This window comes from Gymnoscopelus braueri, assembly GCF_963280865.1.
Source record: "Gymnoscopelus braueri genome assembly, chromosome: 18".
Classification (NCBI taxonomy): Eukaryota; Metazoa; Chordata; class Actinopteri; order Myctophiformes; family Myctophidae; genus Gymnoscopelus; species Gymnoscopelus braueri.
Window position 1 is genome coordinate 36,050,194 of NC_137618.1, and position 26,845 is coordinate 36,077,038.

At 40.5% G+C, this 26,845-nt stretch overlaps 1 protein-coding gene across 1 annotated transcript; it reads left to right on the forward strand.

Annotated features, from left to right (window-relative positions):
- Positions 1-607: 607 nt before the first annotated feature.
- ttc21b (tetratricopeptide repeat domain 21B) lies at positions 608-25,593 on the forward strand. The gene is made up of 29 exons (XM_080456991.1): positions 608-815; positions 2,124-2,253; positions 3,148-3,258; positions 3,733-3,899; positions 4,033-4,155; positions 4,462-4,619; positions 5,298-5,382; positions 5,713-5,811; positions 6,404-6,596; positions 7,243-7,340; positions 8,646-8,846; positions 9,545-9,674; positions 11,173-11,330; positions 11,742-11,966; positions 12,983-13,221; positions 14,638-14,710; positions 15,383-15,493; positions 16,124-16,262; positions 18,521-18,627; positions 19,836-20,024; positions 21,065-21,175; positions 22,016-22,097; positions 22,479-22,629; positions 22,730-22,891; positions 23,061-23,256; positions 24,539-24,763; positions 24,874-24,994; positions 25,115-25,182; positions 25,468-25,593. The coding sequence occupies exons 1-29, from the start codon at positions 792-794 to the stop codon at positions 25,543-25,545; spliced, it is 3,954 nt and encodes a 1,317-aa protein (XP_080313117.1). The 5' UTR covers positions 608-791; the 3' UTR covers positions 25,546-25,593.
- The last annotated feature ends 1,252 nt before the right edge of the window (positions 25,594-26,845 follow it).

Genomic DNA, 26,845 nt, shown 5'->3' on the forward strand with positions numbered 1-26,845 from the left:
GGGTCCATTCAGGTCAAACAGTCTGTCTGCTTGTGCATGTTGGCTCACTGGAAAGGCTCAGGCTCTGCTGCACTACTGTAAATGGAATGGAGCCTTAATTAGTATAATTGGTAGGCCTGCCCCTGTGTTTACCATAGTATTTCATGTCATTATGGCTGCCAAAGAAAGGACCATTGCTCACAAGGTTTTCCCCAAGGAAGAATCACTCTAAAACAAAACGGCCATGTCATGTCAGCATGCCAGGCTTAGGGACAGTAGGGCCAGTGTTAATAAATGGCCTATCTGGAGTCTGGTCTGATCTCACAGAAATGTTGTTATAACCCAAGAATATCACTTAAAGCACCTTTGATTTTCCTCATTATAGCTCTCAGATATGACTTCATTCTTTGCTTATGAAATAGGACAACATCATCACCTACAAAAATAATAACATATGGATTCAAACAGAAAAGAAACAGCAACAGCATAAAAAAGGGAAGGGAAGAATAATAGAAACTCATTTTTTCCCCAGTCAAGCGGTCGTTTTTAAGAGTAACTGCTCCATCTGGCGACAATATGCAGGTACTGCCTCTTCTCATATTTTAAAGATGGCGGCGGAGCTGAAGTCGTTACTAAGTAACAGGGAACGCTAAGATCGAGTAGCGACTGCAAGATGGCGAAACAACAATGAGGAAAAACCTCGGATTTCTTACTAGATCAATAACAATAACATCAGAGTGTTGCTTCTTTTGGTGTCAGAATAGTTAGCCTTGTGTTTGTGTGGTTAAAGAGCTTATAACCGCCTTGCAAAAATGGAGGAGGAAGAGACAACATTGGTAAGCTCAGTTACATGGATGTTATGATACATACAGCCAAGAGCCAACACATCACATTTTATAGCGTTATTGTATTATATCTGCTGCTTTTATGTCACCAGAAATCCTTAGATTTTTCTTGTCTGCTTGTCTGTGCGTTTTCTATGAATCTACGACTTTGATCCGTTGTTAAACTTACTCCATTTGAGGATTCTATTAGCATCATTATTTGGTCCAAAAACAACATAATTCCATGTAGCAGTGGTTCTCAAACTTTTTCATGTCAAGGACCCCCAAATTGACACTTATTAGCCCGCGGACCCCCATTTGAAAAGATATACCCGTTATGGTCCATTTGGTTCCATTTGTACACTCTCAGAGTTACAGACCCTTAAGGGTCCATTTGGTTCCTAACTATCTATAATTTAGCTTGGGAACCCCTGGAACTCCCTCAAGGAACCCTGGGGGTCCCCGGACCCCACTTTGAGAACCAATAAGCAGTGGTTCTCAACCTGTGGGTCGGGATTTTGATTTTGATCACATGATTTTGGGGGGTCCCCAGATGATCAGTGAAGTGACAATTTAAGGACTTTTTTTAAAGACCTTTTTTTTACCTCTGAAAAAAGAGGAAAACAAGAAAAGAAAAAGACCCTTATTGCATCAAAAGTAATCAACACACTATACTATAAACTGGTCAAACATTGGCCAAGTCAAATAATATAGGAAAGAGGCAATCGCTGTGAAAATAGCCGATCTACAAGGTCATAATGCCTAGTAACGTGAGGCGTTGTGAGCTTGTAGATCTGCTATTTTCACAATATTTATCTGTGGAACCGAGTCAAACATGCAATGCCTCAACTCCTACATTCCAAGTGCTTATCAGGGTGGGGGGTCCCCAGTTAAAATATGATTATTTTGGGCAGTCATGGCCTGAAAATGTTCATGCCAAAGGACCCCCGAAATTGATTTTGTGCCAGGGATCCCAAAAGATAAGACTTATGTTATTTTTTTTCTTCAACATTATTAAAACATTTTCTAAATGTTTCCAGATTTTTCAAAACAAATAAATACAAATAATAGCAGATCTACACGCCCCTAATTTGTGAGCTTGAAGATTGGCTATTTCCAATTAAAGTAATACTGATTTAGCTTCTGTATTAAATGATTTAGCTGGGGACACTGTTGAACCCCCTCAAGGACCCCTGTGTGACCCCACTTGAGAACCACTGCTCTCTATAGCACATGTCACTTCTCTCTTATTATTGACCTTGCATACTCTACTCTTGCAAACAAATAAATGATCATGCTTTGTTTCTTTTTTTCTTACAGGGTTTGATTAATTACTATTGCTATGAAAAGTATTACAATCATGTGGTGAATGCTGCAGGTGAGGCTCAAAGGAAATTCAGCAATAATCCGATCTTCACATTTTTCCACGCTTATGGCACTCTTATGCAAGGTAAGAAATGTAATTAACGTAACCACTTGAACCCTCAGCATCCATATTCCGGGGGGGACCATTCGCCTAAAATAGCCGGTCTACAAGCTCTGTGAGTTTGTAGATTGGCTATTTTTGCCGAAGACATTTGGGTTTAGGGGGGGACGGTCCAAGTACAGTAATTAACTCAGGTCCGTTTCACTAAGTATAGAGGGTTTAAATGGTTAAAGTAGTGGTTCTCACACTTTTATTTCAAAGTCCCCCCCCCCCCCCATTCCATTTGTACACTCTCAGAGTTACAGACCTGCAAGGGTCCCTGTGTTGTATTCAGTGGTGGAAAAAGTACTCGCATGTTTTACTTAAGTAAAAGTATCAATACTGCAATGTAGAAATACTCCATTACAAGTAAAAGTCCGGAATTCAAAATGTACTTGAGTAAAAGTACAAAAGTATTGTTATAAAAATGTACTTAAAGTACCAAAAGTAAAAGTACTCATTATGCAGAATGTCCTATTTCACGAGTTTTCAAAAAAAGCATCTTTTGAAAATAGCAGATCTACAAGCTCACAATGCGTCGCGGGAACTTGTAGATCGGCTATTTTCAAATGGCCGAAATATATATAGGGCTGAAGTGGTTAATGTATATTTTGTAATAATAATCAAAATCTACAAAGTAACTAGTAATTAAAGTTTTCAAATAATTATAGTGGAGTAAAAGTACAATATTTGCCACTGAGATGTAGTGGAGTAGAAGTAAAAGTACTGAAAATTGGAAATACTCCAGTAAAGTAAAAAATACCTCAAAACTGTACTTAAGTACAGTACTTGAGTAAATGTACTTAGTTACTTTACACCACTGGTTTTATTTGAAGTGTCTGCCTCTTGGACATTTGACATCATGTTATTTTTCAATAGATCAAATTAACGACGCTGTAACTGAGCTGGAGATGATAAGAGACAGACAGGACGTGGCACTTTGCACGCTGATGGCGCTTGTTTATGCTGAGAAGAAAAAACAGCATCCAGGTAAACCAAGATCATTATTGTATTTATGTCACTATTTAAGCTTTTGTTTTCACGGCATGCCTCTGCAGGAGTCATCTATAAGAGGATCTGTCTTTCTGTATGTCTGTCTGTATGAGGGTCGGTCTTTCTGTCTGCTGTCTGTCTGTCTGTGTCCGGACTCGGGAGGTAATCTCACAAACCGCTGGACCGATCATCAGTGGCAAATTTATTTTGTACACTGCCAGTAAGGCACACATGTTTTATACTTAAATATGTAACTTGAACATGGAAGTCAATGGGGTTCTGATCGGACTGAAAACCTTGCCCAAATTCACGTCATGCGTCCTAGATATGTCATAGACGACTGAAGCCACATGAAGTCTGAGATTGACATTGGAGCCACGCCGCTCCCCATGCATGTGCATTGTGGATGATTATGTACTGTAATTTGTGATATATACTCTTAATTGGTTTCTCTGTGTTGCTACTTGGCAGACCGAGAAGTTATTCAAGAGCTGGACGGTAAGGTAAAAGAGGATCGCAAAAGTGCATCTCCCAAGAGTCTCTACTATGCAGGAATGTTCCTCTGGCTGCTGGGTCGAAATGACAAAGCAAGGGAGTACATAGAAAGAATGATAAAGCTTTCCAATGGCTCTAGAGAGGTGAGTTTTGGATGTCATTGTGTACCCATATATATTAATATTGAATTAGCATTATTTGATTAAACATTAAGGTACCCATTTTGTCATACCACCCACCTCAACATTTTCTCCACTTTTGTTATCTATTGTTCAGGGGATTATCCTAAAAGCCTGGATAGATCTGACATCTAGTAAGGATGCGTATGCCAAAAAGGCTGGAAAATACTTTGACGAAGGGCTGAAAGAGAAAGCAGATGTCTTCGCCCTAATGGGAAAGGTAAGACAGGTCCCATGAGGCCATCATGAATAGCATTTCTGAACAATGGCTGCTGATTCTCTGATAGGCTACTGAAGCCTGTTGATATTGACCAGCTCTCTAAAGATCTGTCACATCGCAACTTACCTACGATTCAAGAGTTGTCACATTTCTTTTGTGTTCATAGGATATATAATTTGGTTTGTTTCACTACTGTAAAATTGTTATGCTTTTCTAATTTCTACGTTTCATAAAAGCTGTTCATGGACACTAGTACATGACAGGTACCGTATATGATATACTATGTATATGATTTGTCCATCCCAGGCACAATACTATGAATATCGGCAGAATTACTCTGGAGCTTTGGAGGTGGTCAACCAAGTCATTGTTAGTTATCCTGGGTTCTTGCCCGCCTTTGTTAAGAAAATGAAGCTGTTACTCAGCCTGCAGGACTGGGAGCAAACTACAGATGCAGCACAGAGGTAATTTACAGACACATGCTATAGTCTGGGCTGACTAGATCGCCTGAACTCATTACATTTTGCTCATTGTAAAAGGGGATGTAAGACCTCTCTCTATTGGCAAGATCAGAAACAAGAATTTGTAATAAGTTGCTGCAGCAATGTAAAGGGGTTTTAAGGAAAGGCACAGTCAGGCTTTGCAAGTGGCTCAGCATTCAAGTGCAAATGAAAAACTAGCGTGATGCCTCAAACCAGTGCATACTGATGAAGCTATTGTTCCCGCTTGCTCTCGCCTCTGGACCATGGCCAGTGGCAGGCAGCATAAAAAGGCCTTTGAGCTGAAGTGCCAAAGACACACATTTCCCAGCATTCATTCAGGTTGTATGAAACGGTAGCAGGAGAGTGATCACTCAGGTGCGGCCAAATTCTACAGATCCTGAGCAAAGTCAAGAGTTATCCCCGCTGTGCACTATTGTGTTGTGGAATTGGAAGGGATTGCATGCTGTGCAAAATGCACATCCTTTCCCTTCCAGTGTGTGTGCTTTCTTCCATAGATTTAATTAAAAATGTTCAACTGATCATGGAAATGACTCCGCAGTCACCATTGTTCTATTAACTACGATAAAAGGCATATGCCTCCATCTGGATGTATTGTCGAAGATCGTGTTCCTTTACTGGATTTTATGCTTAATATTTCAGGCTCTTACAGAGGGATGAAAACAACCTGGAGGCTCTGAGGATGCTAGCACTACATTCTTTATGTAGAGACGGTGATATTGCTGAGGTAATAATGTTCACCCTTCATCAAACCCTTATAGAACTCAGCACTTGTTCTAGGCAAACCAGCAGGAGAGATCAGAATAGAAATCTGTGAAGTAGTAAAAAAAATAGCAGAAATACAAGCTCATAGCGCGGCACTCGAGCTTGTATATCTGCTATTTTTGAAAAATCTTGAAAAAATATGTTTGTTTTTTTTTCCAAAAAACTGTTAGGATTTAGAAAACATTTGAAAGAATCGCCTCAGGTCTTAATGGGTTAAGTTGTTATGTGTTGAGTTCTGAACTGGAGGCTAATTGATGAGAAAATAATGTTTATACCACCTCTCACTTGGCAGGCAGCAAAACAGCTGTCAAACCTCATCAGCAGCCTGGAGATTCTAGAACCTCACAACCCTGACCTACTCTACAGGATGTCCTTGGCTTTCACTCGCACCGTGAGACACGTTTTCATTGTTTTAATTCACTTCAAGAAAAAGTCCGAAGCCCACCTAGACCGTTACCACACTAGTCAACATGCCCATACATGGCCAGGTTGTCAATGTGGGGATAATATGCCACCCGGTGTTTCCTTTAGAGTCCGGCTTTGCAAGCTTCTATGGAGCTGAAACCATAGTGTGTGTGTGTGTGCTCTATTGTTAAACCATTGTTGACCAAACCCGGAAGCAATGTGTACTTCCGGGGGAGCAACTTTCATTGAAATTAATGTTCTATCCTCTAGTGTCCATCCTCTAGTTTTTATATAGCTTGTCTATGATTGTGATTTGTGACAAATCACAAACTCATAAAAGAAAAAAGAGGTAATAGTTCCCAGTCAATTTATTTACGTTTCAACCTGCATAGAGTCTTCATCAGAAGGAAACTGCACACATAAGGTGCATTCACACTTTTCTGCAATTACTATTGATACTAGATACAAATGGAATAGGTAGGCCACACCATTATTAGACTCTACATGTACAGTATGTCTTGTTTTTTGAAAATCTAGCTATTCATCCATGTTTTGTGTGTTTAATTACTCCCTAATAGTGTGGTCAGAATGAGAACGTGATTCAACAGACACATAGGATGGTGGAGAGAGCCTTTTCTCAGGCATCAGGGGATTCAGACCTGGCCACGGAACTAGGTTACCAGCTGGTGCTGCAAGGCAAAGTCAAGGAGGCCATGAAGTGGTACAAGACGGCCATGACACTGGATGAGACCAGCGTTTCTGCTTTGACAGGTATGTGAACATGTAAACCCTGATCCTGAGCTGTCTGCTCGACACGCAGAGCTGATACAATGCTCTACTATTTATGGAGATTGAGAGTTTAACCACTTAACCACAACAAGCTCACAATGTGTAGCAACTGAGCTTGTAGAACTGCTCATTTCAAAATATATATATTTTTTAAAACATTTTTTTAATTTGATTTCTTTATTACATGTTAGGCTATAATGACTTGCCTGTAATAGGGAAGCCCGGGTTCTACAAATGTCTTCTAAATCCTAACAGTTTTCCGATAAACTTAACGTTTCTATATCAGTGGTGCTCCAACCTTTTCATGTCAAGGACCCACAAAATGATGCGTATTTGGCCGCGGACCCCCATCTCAAAATATTTTGTTCGAGGGACCCCCCAGAAGCAAAGATTTGAGTTAAAAAATGTTTGCTTTAAAAGAATATACATATTCAAAGTTTGCACATTTTGACTTTTTTTTTTGTTTTGCAGATCTACAAGCTCGTAGCGCGGCACTCGGTGCCGCGCTACGAGCTTGTAGATCTGCTATTTTTGAATAGCCAAAAGTGTAAAATAATGCTTTTTAGCTTTTTGCGTTCCAGGTCTTAATGGGTTAAAGTGGTTAAAAAACAATCCCTCTGTTGCGTAGGCATCATCCGTTGCCAGTTGACTGAAGGGCACTTAGAAGACGCCGAGCAACAGCTGGAATTCCTCACAGAGATCCAACAATCCATCGGAAAATCTGGGGTAAGGCCTATATTTAAATATTGTTCTTTTTAATTGATTTGGAAGAAAGAAAGAAAATTCCTTCAAGTGACCTCATCAAAGCCCACCCTGTGGTATTATGCTAAGGGATCATTTGTTCATGGGTTACAGCTCAGGATCATTTACTTCGTCTTAAATTGTCAAACTGTTTGTGAAGCCATCCAAGAGGATGAGCAACAGCTGGTTCTGTAGGTCTTCAGTGTTATGGCTTTAGCTTTCCTTCCTTGGTTGAATTGTCACAGTCACTGTGTGTGTTGGTGTCCTATCTCTTGTATATAATTACTTCGGTCAACTTCCTACCCTCCTCACCCACCCTTTTTTTTACCAGGTTGCTCGAAGAGTAACCGTGTCTAAGAAGAGACTAACTAGTCAACACTTTCTCGACACTTTCTCGACACTTTTTCATCATTGGCTGGTAGGGGTGTGCCGATTAATTTCACGATACGATACGATATTGGGCTCACAACTTCGATACGATTTCGATACGATACGCACTTTTTTATTATGAAAATATATGAGGGAGAAAAAAACCAAATGCAAACAAATAATTCTGTTTTTGCATTATTCAGACATGCAAACTTGTAGCTTTTCAGCTACAATAGCCGTTTTGAATCCAAATAGGGCAATAGTGTGACACCTGACCCGAAAAAAAACAACATGTTGTCACCCTTTTCACCTCGGGGCTGTTTGCATGCCTGATTATTATTATTATTGTAAAAAAAAAAAAAAACATATTCCCCCCCCCCCAAAACGATACATATCGTCACGAAAACATATCGCGATATATCGCGGGACGATATATCGGCACACCCCTATTGGCTGGTCATTTAGCCAATGAGGGCTCAATGTCCTCTCAGAATATGGGATCTAAAGACGACCCGTAATACGTGTTTGGCCACTGTATGGATCTCTATGCACTGTAGCGCTGTTCCTCATTTGGCCTTTCAGAATATGGGATCTAAAGACGACCCGCAATACTGTGTTCGGCCACTGTATGGATCTCTATGAACTGTGGCGCTGTTCCTCATTTGGCCTTTCAACGTTGCCATGTTTAGTGAGAGAAATAAGCAACCAGGTCTAGGAACAGAAGCAACTACAGGCCACATGAGCACTTTCAACCGTCGGCTATTTGAAAATAGCCATGCCGCAACCTGGTATAATAAGCCTGTGTCGTATCTTGTTTCTCCTCTGTCCATCCTCATTACTGTCCTCTCCCTCCCTTTTACCCCGCCAATTTCCTTTCTTTTTCCCGTTTCGCTTTTAACTCGTTCACGTTCACTCTATCAGGAGCTGTTGTACTTGCGCGCGGTGCTCGCGGTGAAGCGGCGTCGGCCCCAGGAGGACATCGCCAACCTGTTGAACGACGCCGTGGACACCCACTTCTCGGCCCTGCAGGGTCTGCCTCTGGGGGTGGAGTACTTTGAGAAACTCAACGCCGACTTCCTCCTGGAGATCACCAGAGAGTACCTGGCACTGTGCCCGGCTAAGGTCTGATTGAGACAGCTGTTGTGACGCATCAATTCTCTATCGTCGATCATGTCTAGGTTCTGGTGCTTTTACAAAAAAAGACTGTTTACTTGAAGCATGTCTAAGCTATGATGTGGGATTTTCACCATGATTCTTTTAGCCTCTTAAAAACCCTGTTCTTGTGCAAACATTCAGCGAAAATGGCCTTTTGTTGTGAGTTTGTCTATTTTCGGCAAAGAGATTTGGTGTAGAGGGAAAAAAGGGACCTAGTAATAGACACCTGGTAAAGGGTTTAAGTGGTTAGATCATGTTGGCCAGTAAAGTTACATCTTATCAAAGTCCACTGTGCCCCCCCAACCCCCGACATAGTTTCTAAAAAGTACTATGGTGAATGATTACATTTTAACCCATTAAGACCGGGAACGCATCTGTGTCATTTTAGATTTCTTTGGTGCCGTGCTATGAGCTTGTATATCTGCTATTTTTGAAAAATAGTGAAACATATATATTTTTTTTTTTTCAAAAAACTGTTAGGATTTAGAAAACATTTTAAGAATCGGCTTCAGGTCTTAATGGGTTAAAGTAATTACTGTCTGACAGCATCTATATTCAGTGGGTATTAGTAAGTCGTTGGGGGGTTCAGAAAGCAATTTATATCTCTATGCAAAGCAGTCTAGAACCCCCACAGTAATCACTGGCACCGTTTATTACCGTTCCAGCCTCCCGCCCAGGGGCAGCCGCCTGCTCCCCTGCTCCAGCGCTGTGCCTCTGTGTTGGATACCGTGGTCAAGATTGTGCCAGGTCTCCTACAAGGGGTGTTTCTGTTGGCCAAAGTCAAGTTTCAGTCTGGTGAGCATCGCGTTGAAATGTTAAGAGAAGGAGCATGGTTTTGTTTTGTCTTGTAGAGAAGCCACTAGTGTTGGTTTTGACAGCAAATTTTGATTCAGCTTCAGTCATAGTCTTTTGAATCAAATTCCATTTAGTTTTAGTCATATTTTAGTCACCTGAAATGTTTTAGTTTTATTCTAGTTTCAGTCAGACTAAATATCATAAGATTATAGTCGACTAAATCTACAGTTGATTTAGTCGACTAAAATTTATTTTTGGCGGTGCCTTGATGGCGTCGTAATGGCTGATTTTCCACTTGGTTGCATGCTGAAAATAGCCGATCTACAAGCTCACAACTCGTCGCGCTGTGACGCGTTGTGAGCTTGTAGATCGGCTATTTTCAGAGCGCAACACCAACACCCGAGCACAACCAAACATAAAATGACTTGTCTTTTAGTTCTACTGGATCTCTTCTCCACTAGTCCCTGTCTAACGTTTTAGTCTTGTTTTTATTTGCCGACGGAATTGTCAGTATATTTAGTCTTAGTTTTAGTCATCAGAGCTTAGTTTTTATTTAGTTTTCGTCAGTGAAAAAAGGTAGTCGACGAACATTTTTCGTCATAGTTTTAGTCGACGAAATCAACACCCGAAGCCACTGTGGTGATGACTTTTCTATCCTTTGTGTTCTTGTGTGAAGTAGGGGTGCAACAGTTGATCGAACTAATGGATTTAATCGATGATAAAAATGAAAGATTTCAAACATTTTCAAAAAGAGCGACAATAGAAGATCTACAAGCTGACATCGCGTTGTCAGCTTGTAGATCATCAATTTTCACTTTTCTTGCACGACACCATTGTATGTAACAAGTATAAAATAGGGCTTAAAGGACAACTTTGTTTTTGTACAACCAAGGTTTTTGTTTTAGATTGTAATTAAAGTAAATAAAAGATGAGTGTTAACATTTTAAAATGTACTGCTTTCTATAGTATTAACAATTTTCGTGATCTTTTTTACAGTGGGCGGGGGCATTCTGTCCGGTGGCATTTTTTTACACAATAACCCGGTGTTTTCTTTATTATTATTTACAGTAGCTCTTCTAGCCCCTAATAACTCACATCTGGCCATCAAAGACCACAGGACATTTTTTATTGTGTAAAAAAGGCATATTTAGCCACAGAATGCCCCCGCCCACTATAAAAAATTGCTGAAACTATAGAAAGCAGTAAATGAAAAAAAATAACACTCCTCTTTTATTTACTTTAATTACAAGCTAAACATAAACCTTGGTTGTAAAAAAACTAAGTTGTCCTTCAAGTGGTTAATCAGACTTAACAATTTAGTTGATTATAAAAAATGTATTAGAATTATTTCACACAGAATCGTAGATTTTTTTAAAAAATGAAGAAAATGATTAAGACAAATGTGAGATTTGATTAATCAAAGAAGTGATCTACAGAATAATTGCTAAGAAAATAATGGATAGTTGTAGCCCTATTTGAGCTGTGAAGTGTGTTGCAGGTGACATTGATGCTGCTCAGAGCAGTCTCCAACATTGCCTGAACCAATGTCCTTCTCATGCTGACGCCCACCTCCTCATGGCACAGATTTACTTGCAACAAGGAAACTTTAAACTGTGCTCCCAGTCTCTTGAACTCTGCCTCAGCCATAACTTTGAGGTAAGATAGAAATCCAAGTAACAATAGAGCAAATAAAGTAAATATTTAGCTTGGCATTTTGGGAACTTTTGATCATTCGTGAAAGTATGAAATAGGACTTAAAGTGGTTAAACTTATTTTTATTTGGCATAAGCAAATAATAATAGAAGTTTACAGCGTGATAAGAGTGATAACATATTTTGCATGGATATGAATACAGGTGTGTCTTGTGGTTTTCACTTGCCGTTTGGTGTGCCTTGGGCACAAACAGTTTGAAAACCACTGCAATTAGAGTGCAGTATTATCTGCAGTGTCATACCTTCATGTCAACCCAGGAGGTGGATTGAAAACACAAAACTTGTTTTCCTTTCCCTTTTTCTCAGTATTAATTGGCCTTCAAAATGATAACATACATGTGCTCTTCCATCCCAGGTTCGAGAACACCCCTTGTACCACCTGATCAAGGCCCAGGCCCAGAAGAAGATGGGTGAGCTGCCGGGGGCCATACAGACCTTGCAGATGGTCATGAGTCTCCCAGGGGTCCGCCGAGCCGGATCCTCATCCAAGTCCAAGAGCAAGAAGGTCGAGCTGAGCCACGCCGACTGCGTGTCTGTCTTTTTGGAGTTAGCCGAGGCCCTCTGGCTCAATGGAGAACAGGTATGAGAGAGCTGTACCTGATACGCAGGTCTGTGGTCAAGTAGTTCTCTCCTAAAAGAAAAAATCACACCCAGTGTGAAGTGGGCGGTGTGGTCACAGTGGTCATCACAGTGATGGAAGTTCACTTAAAGAAAGTAATATTGTGGACCAACCATTGTACACCCCTAACTTAAAAAAACCCATAAATGTGTTTTTTTTTTAGTGCTATGCACATGTGTCATGTTTCACTAGCCAATCACAGTCCTGAATAGACTGTGATTGGCCAATCACGGTGCAGGGTTAGGGGGGTACAATGGTGGCCAATCACAGCGCAGGGTTGGGGGGGGTGCAATTGTCCAAACCTCACATATAGGGGCGGTTTCACCGCCCAAAAATCACACCCAGTGTGAAGTGGGCGGTGTGGTCATCACAGTGGTCATCATAGTGATGGAAGCTCACTTCCAAAAAAAAAATTTGGAAGTGCATAATCCTATTTATAGGTTATTAATGTCATCATGTGTCTCGCTAGCCAATCACAGTGCTGAATAGAGTCAGCCAATAGAGTCAGCCAATCACAGTACAGGAAAGTGGGCCAAGTGGGCCAATCACAGTGCAGGAAACTAATACTAATGAGGTGTCCCAACCCCACTTATAGGGGCGGCTACACCGCCCAAAAAGCAGGTATCGGACCATATTTGACGGGCCCGCGGCACTGAGTTAAGCTGTACTCATAATAACTATAGTAAGCGTACAGTGGTGTCTTGGAATATTCAGACTGCTAAGACATATCAATAGGACAAGGACAAATAATGTCTTCACGTCAAGAAAGACGACTCCTCACATAGCCTAGTGCAAGACAGAAAGGCCATACCTACAGTAACAGTAAATATAAAGAAATGATTCCACAAACCCCCAGAGGATTATCTTATATGCTGAGTTAAGACCGGTTATTCTCAGGCCATGTGTCCACTAGATGTCTGTTTCAAAAAGCGCTGAGAGGCTCATGAGTTGAATTAACTCTAAGAATTCTGTTCCAGCACGAAGCAGCCAAGGTGATGCAGGACGCCATCAACGAGTTCTCGGGCACCCCCGAGGAACTGCGCGTGACCATTGCCAACGCCGACCTGGCCCTGCTGCGCAGTGACACGGAGCTGGCGCTGACCATGCTCAGGAACATCACTCCAGAGCAGCCCTACTACATCCAAGCCAAGGAGAAGATGGCAGAGATATATCTCAATCACAGGAAAGAGAAACGTCTCTACGCCAGCTGTTACAGGTGAGCGGGAAACTTTAAACTAAACCAAAGAAAGAAGTACGCACAAATGATGAAAGAGAACGTAGAATGTAGTATTTATTTGCATCTGAATACGATTGAGTAAATATCACACTTCAGGCCCTCCCACATCAGCTCCCGCGCATACATAAAAGGACGTCATTGCAGACCCAAAGTGGACACTGAGAAGATGTCCTGCACGGACCTGTCATTGTGCCTATAAGCGTTAGCGTAACCCTGTGTCGCGCAAAATATGGTTCGGTTTGCCACTTTTGAAAAGGGAAATAAAGTATGCACACTGCAAAGTAGCTCCTAAAGAAGTTCACTTTATCACATTTTGGCATTCATGTCTGTTTCACGCCGACCTGTATTTCATGTTGCACCACTAGCATCAACAGGTAACCCCCCCCCCCCACCCCAACATTTATGTGGTCTCACGTACGATACCACCTCCTCACTTTCCAATGCCATTGTTGTTTCCAAGCAATTTGCGTGCAAAAACAATGGGAAATGTTGTCTATGAAATGTGGTTGGTACACTTTCGAGTATGCTTGAAGTAGTAGGCCACGGATCATTTATGTGTACTTGTCTTGCTTCCTGTGCAAGCAGCTTTAGTCTTACCCCGGCCTAAGGCACAGTGTGTTCCTTGAAAAGCCAGGTGGCAGTCAAAATGATACTCACAGCCACTTATCTTTTTCTAGTGGTTAACCGTGTCTGATCAGCCCCCACCACCAGGTCATGCTCCACCTACATCACATCCACAGCCTAGTCTGAAAAGGATTGAGAAAGTTCACACTTTCACAGTAAATTAAGCGAAAATATGGACTGTAGCTGATCACGGTAAACAAAGGCGTCATTGGCGAAGATGCCTCCAACGCTGGTAGAAGTGTACTGATAGTCCTCTTCGTACTTATGTTCACAGGCATTCCAACACAGAGACACTACTTAAAGGACGACTTCACCCTTTTTCAACCTATCTTCATATAATTGGTCCTCACTAATGGTCATGATAAAAAAAAAATCCCTTTTTTTCCCTTTTTTTTTTTCAATGTGAGAACAATGGCTTCTATCATAGCATATGCTACCTTTCCAGGAATAGAAATCCAGCCGTTTCTATTAGCTCGGATTCCCAATCGATGAGGTCACTGGTAGGCGGGATTCTGAACCGTCCCCAGCCCTCCTCCTCTGAGACACAGAAGGGGTAGACAAAAATGGTACCATATTATTATGAGCATATAAGTGAGGACCAATTATATGAAGATAGGTTGAAAATGGGTGAAGTCGTCCTTTAAAGTGATCAAGCATCCCTGGGCAGATACGCGTCTGCATAATGAAATGGTGCAAATGCCATAACTTAACTCTTATAGCCCATATTTAGATGGTGGCCGTGTGAATGGGGTGTGTCGTTCTATTCCCCAGAGAAATGGTGGAGAAGCTGCCCAGCCCTCATACATATCTCTTGCTTGGCGACGCTTACATGAACATTCAAGAGGTGAGTGGGAGATTTTGATAAGAGTAGTTAAGTGCAGTGGTGGAAAAAGTACTCAAATGTTTTACTTAAGTAAAAGTATCAATACTGCAATGTAGAAGTACTCTGTTACAAGTAAAAGTCCGGAATTAAAAATGTACTTGAGTAAAAGTACAAAAGCATTGGTATCAAAATGTACTTAAAGTACCAAAAGTAAAAGTACTAAAATGTTTGAAAATAGCAGATCTACAAGCTCACAACGATGCGACACGTTGTGAGCTTGTAGATCGGCTATTTTCAAATAGCCTAGGTATAAAATAGGGCTAAAGTGGCTAATGTATGTTTTATAATGTAATAATTCATATCTGCAAAGTAACTAGTAACTAAAGTTTTCAAATAATTGTAGTGGAGTAAAGGTACAATATTTGCCTCTGAGATGTAGTGGAGTAGAAGTAAAAGTATAGACAATTGGAAATAGTCCAGCAAAGTAAAAGTACCTAAAAAGTGTACAGTACTTGAGTAAATGTACTTAGTTACTTTACACCACTGCTTACTTGTAATATGTTCTTCAAAATATTTAGAGGAAGATGAAGTCAACAACATGCCGTGACTTCATCTGCTTACGGGGGAAAGGGAGATCCGTCAGTGTTGCAAAAATCACTTTAGAATTAAATGAGATTTCATGTTTATCCTTAGCCGGAGAAGGCCATCGAGATCTATGAGCAAGCTCTCAAGAAAAACCCAAAAGACGGTGCTTTAGCCAGCAAGATCGGGAAAGCCCTTGTGAAGACCCACAACTACGTCAAGGTTTGTGACGCACACCACGTAAGAGATAAACACGTTGCGATCCTCCACGACCGGGGCAGGAATAAAGAGCAGGAACCTTTATTTCATACTATGTATTAGGGCTGTCAACTTTCCTCAGAAATGATATTCGAATATTGGTCTTAAAAATTGGCAGATATTCGAATATATTCGAATATTACTATTATTATTATGAAAAATATATTATTATTATTATTATTTTTATTTTTTTTAAAGATTAAATTTTTTTTGACAAACAATGCAAAAAACAATGTATCGAGTGCTCGGATCCAATAAAACATCTTTTGTTTGTTTTTATAACTCGATACATAGTTTTTTGTATTGTCCCTGTCAAATAAAAAGTTTGTTTTCTTTTTTTTTATATTCAAATATTAATTACTATGTATTAAAAATAAAATAATCTGTAATACTGAAATTATTTTCATGGACTTAAAAACATTTTTTTACTTGGCCCTGCTGCTCTGGTATTTGCTATTTGGCCTTTTTATGCTCTCAGATAATTTACAGCACCAAAGGCCAAGTGGCTTTGCCCCTAAAAACTATGAAATTCCAGGCCTGTTCCACGGACGCCGAGCAATGTTGACACAGAGTTGCTGTTGACTTCACACACAGGCCATCAATTACTACGAGGCTGCCCTGCGGACCGAGCAGCAGAGCTTCCTGCGCTACGACCTCGCCGAGCTGCTGATGAAGCTGAAGCAGCACGAGCGCTGCGAGAGAGTCCTACACGATGCTCTGGCACACGACCAAGGTACTGTCTGTGGTGCTCATTAGGAGACTTGGAACCACTTAACCCATTAAGACCTGGAAGTGCTGGAACGCATCTGTGTCACTTTTTGATTTGAACAAAAAAAAAAAAAACATTATTTTACACTTTGGCTATTTAAAAATAGCAGATATACAAGCTCGTAGCGCGGCACCGAGTGCCGCGCTACGAGCTTGTATATCTGCTATTTTTGAAAAATCAAGAAAATGTGTGCAAATCTTTGAATAAATATTTTTTAAAGCGAACATTTGCCACTAAAATATTTGCTTTTGGGGGTCCCTGGAACAAAATATTTTGAGATGGGTGTCCGCGGCCAAATACATATAATTTTGGGGGTTCTTTTTTTTTAACAAATATCTTTATTAGTTTCACAGTGTAGACATGAAGTTCAGTCAGACATTTTTTTCATTTTCTCCCTTTCCCCATCCCTCCCCCCATATTGTTATTGCTGTCACATTTTCCTTTAAAAAAAATAAAGACAAAAAATCTGTAATAAATGCAGTGGAATAAAGAAATGTACATGACAAACAAACATATAGACATGATTTAAAATTTGGTATAGACAGCGGAATGTAATAGACAAAAAATAATAAATATAATTTAAAAAGAAATGTTCACAATAAAAGCAGGAAAAGATCAGAAAAAAATAGTTTTTACAAAAAATAGACAAAACTAAAATAGACACACAAGATGGATTGCTCAGATGCAGACGCGCCACAGGCCCTTGTAGGCAACACACAGCCGGAATGCTGTCATAAATCACTGTCTATCAGTCACATATCTCACCACAGACATAAAGAGGTCTAGATCCCCATTTTGGTCAAAAAAGAGAATAAAAAAAATATATATGAATTTTAGCCTGTTGGAAGCACTGTCAGGCTCTCAAAATAAGAAATGAATGGTTGCCAGATAGAAATGAATTTGTCTGTTGACCCTCTGGTTGTGAACTTAATCTTTTCTAGTTTAAAAAAACTCATCACGTCCTTAAGCCACATAGCCACGGAAGGAGGGTTTGGGGATTTATTTTGGGGGTTCTTGACATGAAAAGGTTTGAGAACCACTGATATAGAAACATACGTTTTTTCAAAATACTGTTTTTAGAAGACACTTTGTAGAATCGGAGCCTCAGGCCTTAACGGGTTAAACCCTATATAGTTCATTCATTGACCGGGGGTCCCCCAGGGCTCTTATCGTTGACCCCACTCCTTTTCCCCTTTTACACCAAATCTTTTTGCCAAAACAGCCGATCCACAAGCTCACAAGCTATGAGCTCGTAGATCTCGCTATTTTCACCAAAATGATAACCTTTCATGACATGCCCAGAAAAGGGACGCAAAGGGGTTCAAGTGGTTAAAATGTTTACAGTGAGCATTCTTTAGACGGAGCTCTCTGGCTTCAGACGTGGCAACAAAGTCACGGAACAACTGAGTCACCGCAAGGGCTTTTTGCACATTTGTGATGATGCAAATCAACTATGTATATAAACATCTGGATACAAAGACAATGCAATTTTCGACCCGAGGCTGAACTACTGTGAATTTGTAAAACAAATCAAAACATCTGCCACGGCTTTAGATATTTTTTTAGAAAAATTAAATGTTCCATGCCACACTACTTTTTGTTATTTTAATGGTGGTCTTAACCCATTAAGACCGGGAACGCATCTGTGTGTCATTTTTTTAGTTTTTTTTGGCTATTCAAAAATAGCAGATATACAAGCTCATAGCGCGGCACCGAGTGCCGCGCTATGAGCTTGTAGATCTGCTGTTTTTGAAAAATCGTGAAAATTCGTGGCAAAATCTTGGATTATATATTTTTTTAAGCGAACGTTTGTAAAATATTTAGTTCCAGGAACCCCGAGAAGCAAAGATTTGAGTTACAAATGTCCGCCAAAAAAAGGGAAAAAAATCTAATCATGATTTTTCAAAAATAGCAGATATACAAGCTCATAGCGCGGCACCGAGTGCCGCGCTAGGAGCTTGTATATCTGCTATTTTTGAATAGCCCAAAGAAATAAAAAAATTACACACAGATGCGTTCCCGGTCTTAAAGAGTTAATATCGTGCCTTTTTTCCTTTACACTTAGTTTGCGCGCCGGTGTCGCGTACGAAATAGCAGATCTACAATCTCACAATGCGTCGTACAGTACTGTGAGGCAGTATGAGCTTGTAGATCTGCTATTTTTTTTGCACAACCACGTATAACTCGGGCTTAATGTTTGCTTTATGTTTTGATCTATGCAGTGAATGAGCTGCCAGCGCTCACAGATGATTGTCGTTATCTGGTCCTGTCAGCAAAAATCCAAAGTAAGGTTGGCAAAAACGAAGAAGCTTTACTCTCCCTCCAAAATGTAAGTACCTCCAGATTACCCGCTTCTCTGACAGGCTCATATAGTGCTCAGAATGTTCAGATGTGCTCAAATAGTGGCTCAAAGTTTGGCAAGAATCACCAGTTGAATCCAGGGTTGTGTCTTTGCCATTAACAAAGCACATTTTAGTTGAGTGCTGTACTTGAGTAAAAAAAAGAAGTACAGTATCACCCTACTACAGTACTACACTACTTTTTCACCCTACTACATTTCAAAGACAAATATTGGACTTTTGACTCCACTATATTTCTAGTACAGGAAAGGAGAAAGTACATCCCTATTTCAAATATAGTGAAAATAGCAGATCTACACGTTCACAACTGACGGGTAGTGAGCTTGTAGATGTGCTATTTTCACTATTATTTATATTTTTGTTCATGCATGTACTTTCTGATTCAATTTCTAATTTTGAATACTTAAGTATTTCTAAAAGCATGTACTTTTGAATACGTAAGTGAGTGTTTTTAAAAGCAAGTACTGTCTCCAGTGCTTTAACCCAAGTACAAATTTGACATTCACTTACAGTTTAGTAATATTTGACCAGGAGTATCTGTATCTGTATCTTTTTTAATTTTTTTACTTTGTCTTTATTTTCTAGACAAGAACAAAACATACATTCAGAATGGACATGACAGAAAAGGGGGGGGGAAAAGACAATACAGTAAAGTACAATACAGTAAAAGAAATGAAAAGGAAGGGAGAGAAAAAAAAGGGGGGTTTGTATTTACTCTTATACAAATACCATTTCTCCCAACGTTTTTCAAATATCTCTGCTTTAGTCCTCAGATTATAAGTCATTTTTTCCATAAGACATATTTCTTCAATAATATCAAACCAATGCTCCTCTCTAGGAGGATCTGTTTTCAGCCATTTTCTTGTGATGGCTTTTTTAGCCGCCAATGTCAAGATTTTGAACAGGTATATGTCCTCATGTCCTATTATGTCCTCTGGTGTCAATCCGAGATATAAAATCCGGGGATCACAGACAAACTTGTAACCCATTACTTCCTCCAAAATCCGGAGAACACTGTCCCAGAATGACTGTATTTTCTTACACGGCCAGAATATATGTGAGGAGTATCTGTACTTTGACTCAAGTACTGTGGTTGGTGGTTGAGCACTTGGTTCCACCACTGGCAATCATCGTTCGGTTTGAACCCAGGGGTTGTTGTGTCTTTGCCGCTCCACAGGCCCGAGACGTGCAGGCCAAGGTACTGAAGCGGGTGCAGTTGGAGCAGCCCGACGCCGTCCCTGCGCAGAGGCAACTCGCCGCCGAGATCTGCGCCGAGATCGCTAAACACTACACGAGTCAGAGGGGCTATGAGAGAGCAGTCAAATTCTACAAAGAGGCTCTTGTGTATTGTGAGAGCGATCGCAAGGTCAGCGCTAGCCGAATCAAAAACATCCTGTGTGTCCCGACTGCAGCTGTACTGGACAAGCCCTGGCACCTTTTTAAAAGTCTCATCCCTGTGTTGTGGTTTTAGTCCTGTGTGTGTGCTCGACGGTTCCATCCAGGCCAGAGTCATGTAGCTTGGTAGTTGCAACGCATGCATATCGTCGCTGTCGTCGGGCGGAAACCTTGTATGTCCAAATCCGTTACTTTGCAGGAAATGGAAAAAAATAATGAGCGTTCCAATGGAATCCAATGTATTATTATTCAGTCACATGCTTTTGTTGATACTTTTCACTGGTTAAATGTCCCCACAGACAGACTTAACCATTTTTGCTTCCACTTTACCTATTGAGACCTGAGACTAGATTCTACAAATGTCTTCTAAATGCTAACAGTTTTCTGAAAATACTTGTGTTTCTATATCAGTGGTGCTCAAAATTCTTCATGTCAATGACCCCCAAAATTATATGTATTTGGCCGCCATCTCAAAACATGTTGTTCCAGGGACCCCCCAGAAGCAAAGATTTGAGTTAAAAATTTTCGCTTTAAAATAATATGTATTCAAAGATTTGCACACATTTTCACGATTTTTCAAAAATAGCAGATCTACAAGCTCGTAGATCTATGAGCTTGTAGATCTGCTATTTTTGAATAGCCAAAGTGTAAAATAATGCTTTTTAGCTCAAATAAAAAAATGACACAGATGCGTTCCAAGTCTTAATGGGTAATTATTTTTTTTGCATTGCATCGTGACACGTTGTGAGCTTGTAGATCGGCAATTTTTTGCTGCTTTTGCGCAACACCGCTGTGTGAGGAAGTCGGGCATTAATTTATGAAAAAACATAAAAAAGTTCAAATATGGCAATAACAAGGTTTTTGCCCCCGAAAGCGACGACATTTTTTCGAATGAAGAAAACGAGCAACAGTTAAATTTGACCGGAAAACAACAACACTGTTTTTCTGCGATAGTAAAATGGGAAAACAATGCGTCCTTCAAGCTGAATGAATGCCCTGTTTTTTTTCTAGGTGATGCTGGAACTGGCACGATTGTATCTCACCCTGGACGAGGTGGACGCCTGCCAGCAGCAGTGCAGCGTCATTCTGAAGAATGACCAGTTCAATGAAGATGCCACACTGGTTTGTTTCTTTGTGTCACTGTCTCTCTCTGCCTTTCTCTCTCTCTCTCTGTCTCTCTGTCTACCTCTCTCTCTCTACCTCTGTCTGTCTGTCTGTCTGTCTGTCTGTCTGTCTGTCTGACTCTTTTGAACCTGTTAAGGCCTGAGGTTCCGATTCTACGAAATGTCTTCTAAATTCTAACACTTTTGTGGAAAACGTATGTTTCTACATCAGTCGTGCTGAAACTTTTTCATGTGAAGGACCTCCGAAATTATATGTATTTTTTTTTTAAATAATTTAGTTCCCGGGACCCCCAGAGGCAAAGATTTGAGTTAAAAATGTTTGCTTTAAAAACATGTATATTCAAAGATTTGCACAAATTTTCACGATTTCTCAAAAATAGCAGATCTACAGGTCTTCTATTTTTGAATAGCCAAAGAAATATATATATATTTATTAATTTTTTGAGATAAAAAGCATTATTTTACACTTTGGCTATTCAAAAATAGCAGATCTACAAGCTCATAGCGCGCGCTACGAGCTTGTAGATCTGCTATTTTTGAAAAATCGTGAAAATGTGTGCAAATCTGTGAATATATATTTCTTTCAAAGCGTACATTTTTAACTCAAATCTTTGCTTCTGGGGGTCGCTTGAACAACATATTTTGAGATGGGGGTCGACGGCCAAATACATATAATTTTGGGGGCCCTTGACATGAAAAAGTTTGAGAACCACTGACATAGAAACATCTGGCTTTTCAGAAAACTGTTAGGATTTAGAAGACATTTGTAGAATCGGCCTCAGGTCTTAATGGGTTAATGGGTTAATGGGTGAAGGACTCATGTCATCTTTGTCTTCAGATGATGGCTGACCTGATGTTCAGGAAGCAGGACTATGAGCAGGCAGTTTTCCATTTCCAGCAGCTCCTGGAGCGCAAACCAGGTGAGACAGGGCCCAGGGTTCTCTCAGTCATGACAGATACATTACAACAAAACAAAAAAGGACAACTTGAAAGAATGTTAATTCATCGGCTCTCAATGTCAAGGACCCCCCCCCCCCCCCCAATGTACATGTATTTGGCCGCAGACCACATTTTGTGTCAGGGACACCCATAAGAGAAGCTCATAGATTGCCTGTTTTTGAATAGCTGAAGTATAAAATAGGGTTAAAGTGATAAAACTGACTGTGATGCTATATTAACTACTTTGGCTGGGGAACCCCTTCAAGGACCCCTGGGGGTCCCCGGACCCCACTTTGAGAAACCACTGTGTTAATAATATGCACTGCTGATTCGATCTTCCCTGTTGTAACTTTGTTTTTCAGACAACTACGCAACACTGTCACGTCTAATCGACCTGCTCAGGAGAGCCGGGAAGCTGGAGGAAGTTTCCAGGTTTCTGGACATGGCGGAGAAACATTGTTCTCGTGCCAAATTTGATCCCGGGTTTAACTACTGCAGAGGACTTTATCTGTGGTAAAGCCATTAATCCAAAGCAGTTTTGATTCCTCAGAAGGTTATTATGGGGCTATCTTGTTCTGGCAGCCGCTTAATTAAGTTGTACTCACTGTTTTAGGTATACAGGAGAGCCCAATGACGGTCTGCGACACTTCAACAAGGCACGGAAAGACAATGACTGGGGCCAGAATGCGGTGTACAACATGATTGAAATCTGCCTAAACCCTGACAATGACACCGTGGGAGGAGAAGTATTTGAGAACTTAGACGGAGACATCGGGTGAGTTTCAGCATAATCAGCCAATATCCATTTACAAATTATTTGCGTGTCTTTGGGCCATTTATATGCAGACCTGTAGACTTGAGCAGAAGACAAAAGACTTAAAGCTCTGTGTTCTAGGTGAAGCTGTGAAGCTGCGTCTAACGGCTCACGTTTGTCTCCGCATAAGGAACTCCACGGAGAAGCAGGAGTCGGAGCAGCTAGCTGTCAGGACCGCGGAGAAACTTCTGAAGGAGTTAAAGCCCCAGACGCCCGGCGGGCATGTCCAGCTCCGCATCCTGGAGAACTACTGCTTGCTGGCCACTAAGCAGAAGGCAAACGTGGAAAAAGCCCTCAATGTTTTCACAGAGATCGCAAACACTGAGGTAAGTACACTCCAGATGGTGCACGTGATTTACAGCACATTCTCTTCTGTGCAAATTGTCACTCTCACAGCTGAAACCTTGTATGTCCGTTACTTTTCAGGAAAGAACCTGTGTTACAATGCATCCAAATTAGGCGCAAGCCCTTGTTAATCGTTTTCATTAGACAATCATTTCATCATCATCAATCGTCATTTCAGTCAGACAGATTTAACCGTTTTCAACTTGGCGTCTTGCAGAGTTTTCTCGCATTGGAATTTGCAATGAGTTGTGAGCTTGTAGATCAGCTATTTTTGCTTTTTTTTTTTTACACTACATGGTCATACATACATAACATAAAATACATACAGATGTAAAATAGGGCATTAATGTATGAAAAACATGAAATGAAATTGGGAGGTACAAGGTTTCTACCCGACAGCGATGAAATATACCCTCACTAGAAGATTATTATCACCAACCCTGTTGTTGGTTGAGCTGTCCTGATTGCGTTCAGAAGCTACCGACTGGAAAGCTCTTTGTATCACGCCAAACATTAGCTATAACGTTAGTTAGGTTTTTATTTTGCTTAGAAGGGAAACATTACAATCTCTTATTTAAAGACGGGGTGCCGTGATTCTCAGTGATTCCCCCCCCCCCCCCAAAACATAATCATCAGGTATTATGGTTATACTAGGAGGAAGATTTTTTTCAAAAAAGTGTACAGAAAGTGTTAAAATTGTTTTTATGTTTTTATGTGGACACGCCTCCAGTTCATAAAGGGTGCGTTTGGAAATTGTGCACCGGAGCGCACTCGCCTATTAGTTTGTATTGGCCAGTGCGCTCATTGCTGTATTTCCGAACGCACCCTAAGTATACCTGGTTCTCACCTTAGCACCTCCTCCACCACCTTAGCACCACCCACCTGTCCTAGTCCCTCCTCCTCCTCATGCCCACACCTGTTGCGTTATGATAATGAGGGGGAGGGTATATTTTTACTGTGTCATTAAATGGCTGTTTTTCTATTGGCACGTTTGACCCTCAAGGTTTCAGCCTCCAGGAAGAAACTCAAAATAGTCAGAGAAGACATAAAACACCATAAAAAACACCACCATTGGGCTTAATGAAGTTCTATCAACCTCATAGACACATGAAAAACAGAAAAAGTGCAAAACCATGGCACCACCTCTTTGACTTCAAATATATGACAAACTGTGTTGGGGTAATGGGTGGGGCTTGGAGGTGCTGTCATGCGTGTTCTACTACAGGACAGCAGATCTAACCAGAGTTGTTTGGTTCCCTTCAGAAAGACCACGTGCCAGCGCTACTGGCTATGGCGACCGCTTACATGATTCTGAAGCAGACTCCTCGAGCCAGGAACCAGCTGAAGCGCATAGCCAAGATGAACTGGAGCATCGTCGACGCGGACGAGTTCGAGAAGAGCTGGCTGCTCCTGGCGGACATTTACATCCATTCAGGGAAATATGACATGGCCGGGGACCTCTTAAAGAGATGCCTCCGTCATAACAAGGTGAATAAATGAAATATGGTAACTTAAGGCTGAATTTCTGTTGGGCAAGTTTAGTGGTCTTTGGTATGCACTAACACAGATTTTTTGACACATTTGTCTCCTTTTCCCAGTCCTGCTGTAAAGCATATGAATATATGGGCTACATAATGGAAAAGGAGCAGGCTTTCAGAGATGCCGCGCTCAACTATGAAATGGCGTGGAAATACGGCAATCGGACAAACCCAACCATTGGTATGTCAAAAAAACGATGTAATATATCTGAAATGCTTAGCGTGTGCAAATCTATTAAATTAGACAATGACTATCATTAATAATGACGCATTTCTAATACACAACGTGTATTTATTTCAGGGTACAAACTTGCTTTCAATTACTTGAAGGCAAAGAGGCATGTTGATGCCATAGATGTGTGCCACAAGGTGAGTGAAACAAACGTTCTTCTAATAAAATTAAAAAGAGGCCTATATTCGTGGCCTATGCATTAATAAGGCCACAGACCCCAATAACTGAGAGTGTAACTCTCAGAGTCAAAGTCCTGTAAGGGACAAGGGTCCATTTGGTTCACAACTAGTCATTTTCCTGGGGACCCCCCCTGGACCCCTGGGGTCCCCGGACCCCATTTTGAGAACCACTGTGATAAGAGTGTATTGTCTTGAATGTATATTTTTCTTCATACTGTGTGTATCCTGTGTTTCTCTTTGAAGGTTTTGGATGCTCACCCAAATTATCCAAAGATGAGGAAAGACATATTGGACAAAGCGCGCGCTGCTCTACGATCTTAACCCATTAAGACCTGGAACGCATCTGTGTCACTTAAGATTTCTTTGGCTATTCAAAAATAGCAGATATAAAAGCTCATGGCGCGGCACCGAGTGCCACGCCATGAGCTTGTAGATCTGCTATTTTTGAAAAATCTTGGAAAAATATATATTTTTTTTTTTTCAAAAAACTGTTAGGATTTAGAAAACATTTTTAGAATCGGATTAAACTTGGAGAGGGAGGGAGGAGGGGCAGAGAGAGATTTTGATTGATTGATTGATTACTTTATTAGTTGGAAATGTAAACAGCATGTGGTACAGTCAGACATTAAAAAAAAATATTGACAAATCCAATGAAAATGTTAATCTGTTTTTACAATTAAATGAATAAACAATTAATTAACTTAGTCATCGAAAATATTTGCATTCGGTCTTTTTGAATGCATTTGTAGAATTTTAGATTTGGGGGGTTTCAATGCTTGACCAGACATTATGGTTTCAGGGACATGCCCTTCAAAACAGGACTTTTTCCCCCTTTTTGTGATTTGGGCAGTTGATATAGACCTTTTGAGATTCTACCTGTTTTACATTGTAAGATATTCTAAAAGAGGCAATGCTATGATGGTAAGTTAAATTGTAAAGCAAATTTCAAACACATAAAAGGACATGGAAACTGTAATACTGTTAATATGCTTATACTTGTTTGTGCACTTGCTCACGCATTCTATGGTGGACTTCAAAAATAAGTTATGTGACTGATAACTTTATTTTCCCCTGGTAAATACCGGGTCAGATCATCTCAGATGTGAATTCATTACATCAATAAACGATATTCTTCTCTGGAATAAACCCAAATAATATTATAATATGTTTCCTTCAGTTTATTGATCATTCACATCTGACCGATAGATATGGACCAGTATTTTATAGGGAAAAATAAAGTTATCAGTGACATTGATGTAGAAAAACGTTGTATTTATTTGACCAGTGATGCAGCCTATAGGCATATAAAACAAAGTAAAAATATGTTGGTCTTTTTATGTTTTGTGCATCAGGCTTCAGCCCGTTCTTGTCAGCCTCATTCATGAAACACGTCACGTTCGACACACTCCGGTTGGCAAATGTGTGAACAACACGTGCATGAGTGGACACGATCAGAATAATCAATATCCCTTAAAGGAGTAGTTCACCCCAAAAAAATGATATTTTCTATCAATTAGCCTACACACCCCATGAAGCCTTGAATTCATGGAGATTGTTTTTGTTTGTGTCGCATTCCTGAGCCAATAATTTGATGACTGGCAGAGTGACTCAAGAGTCTCAT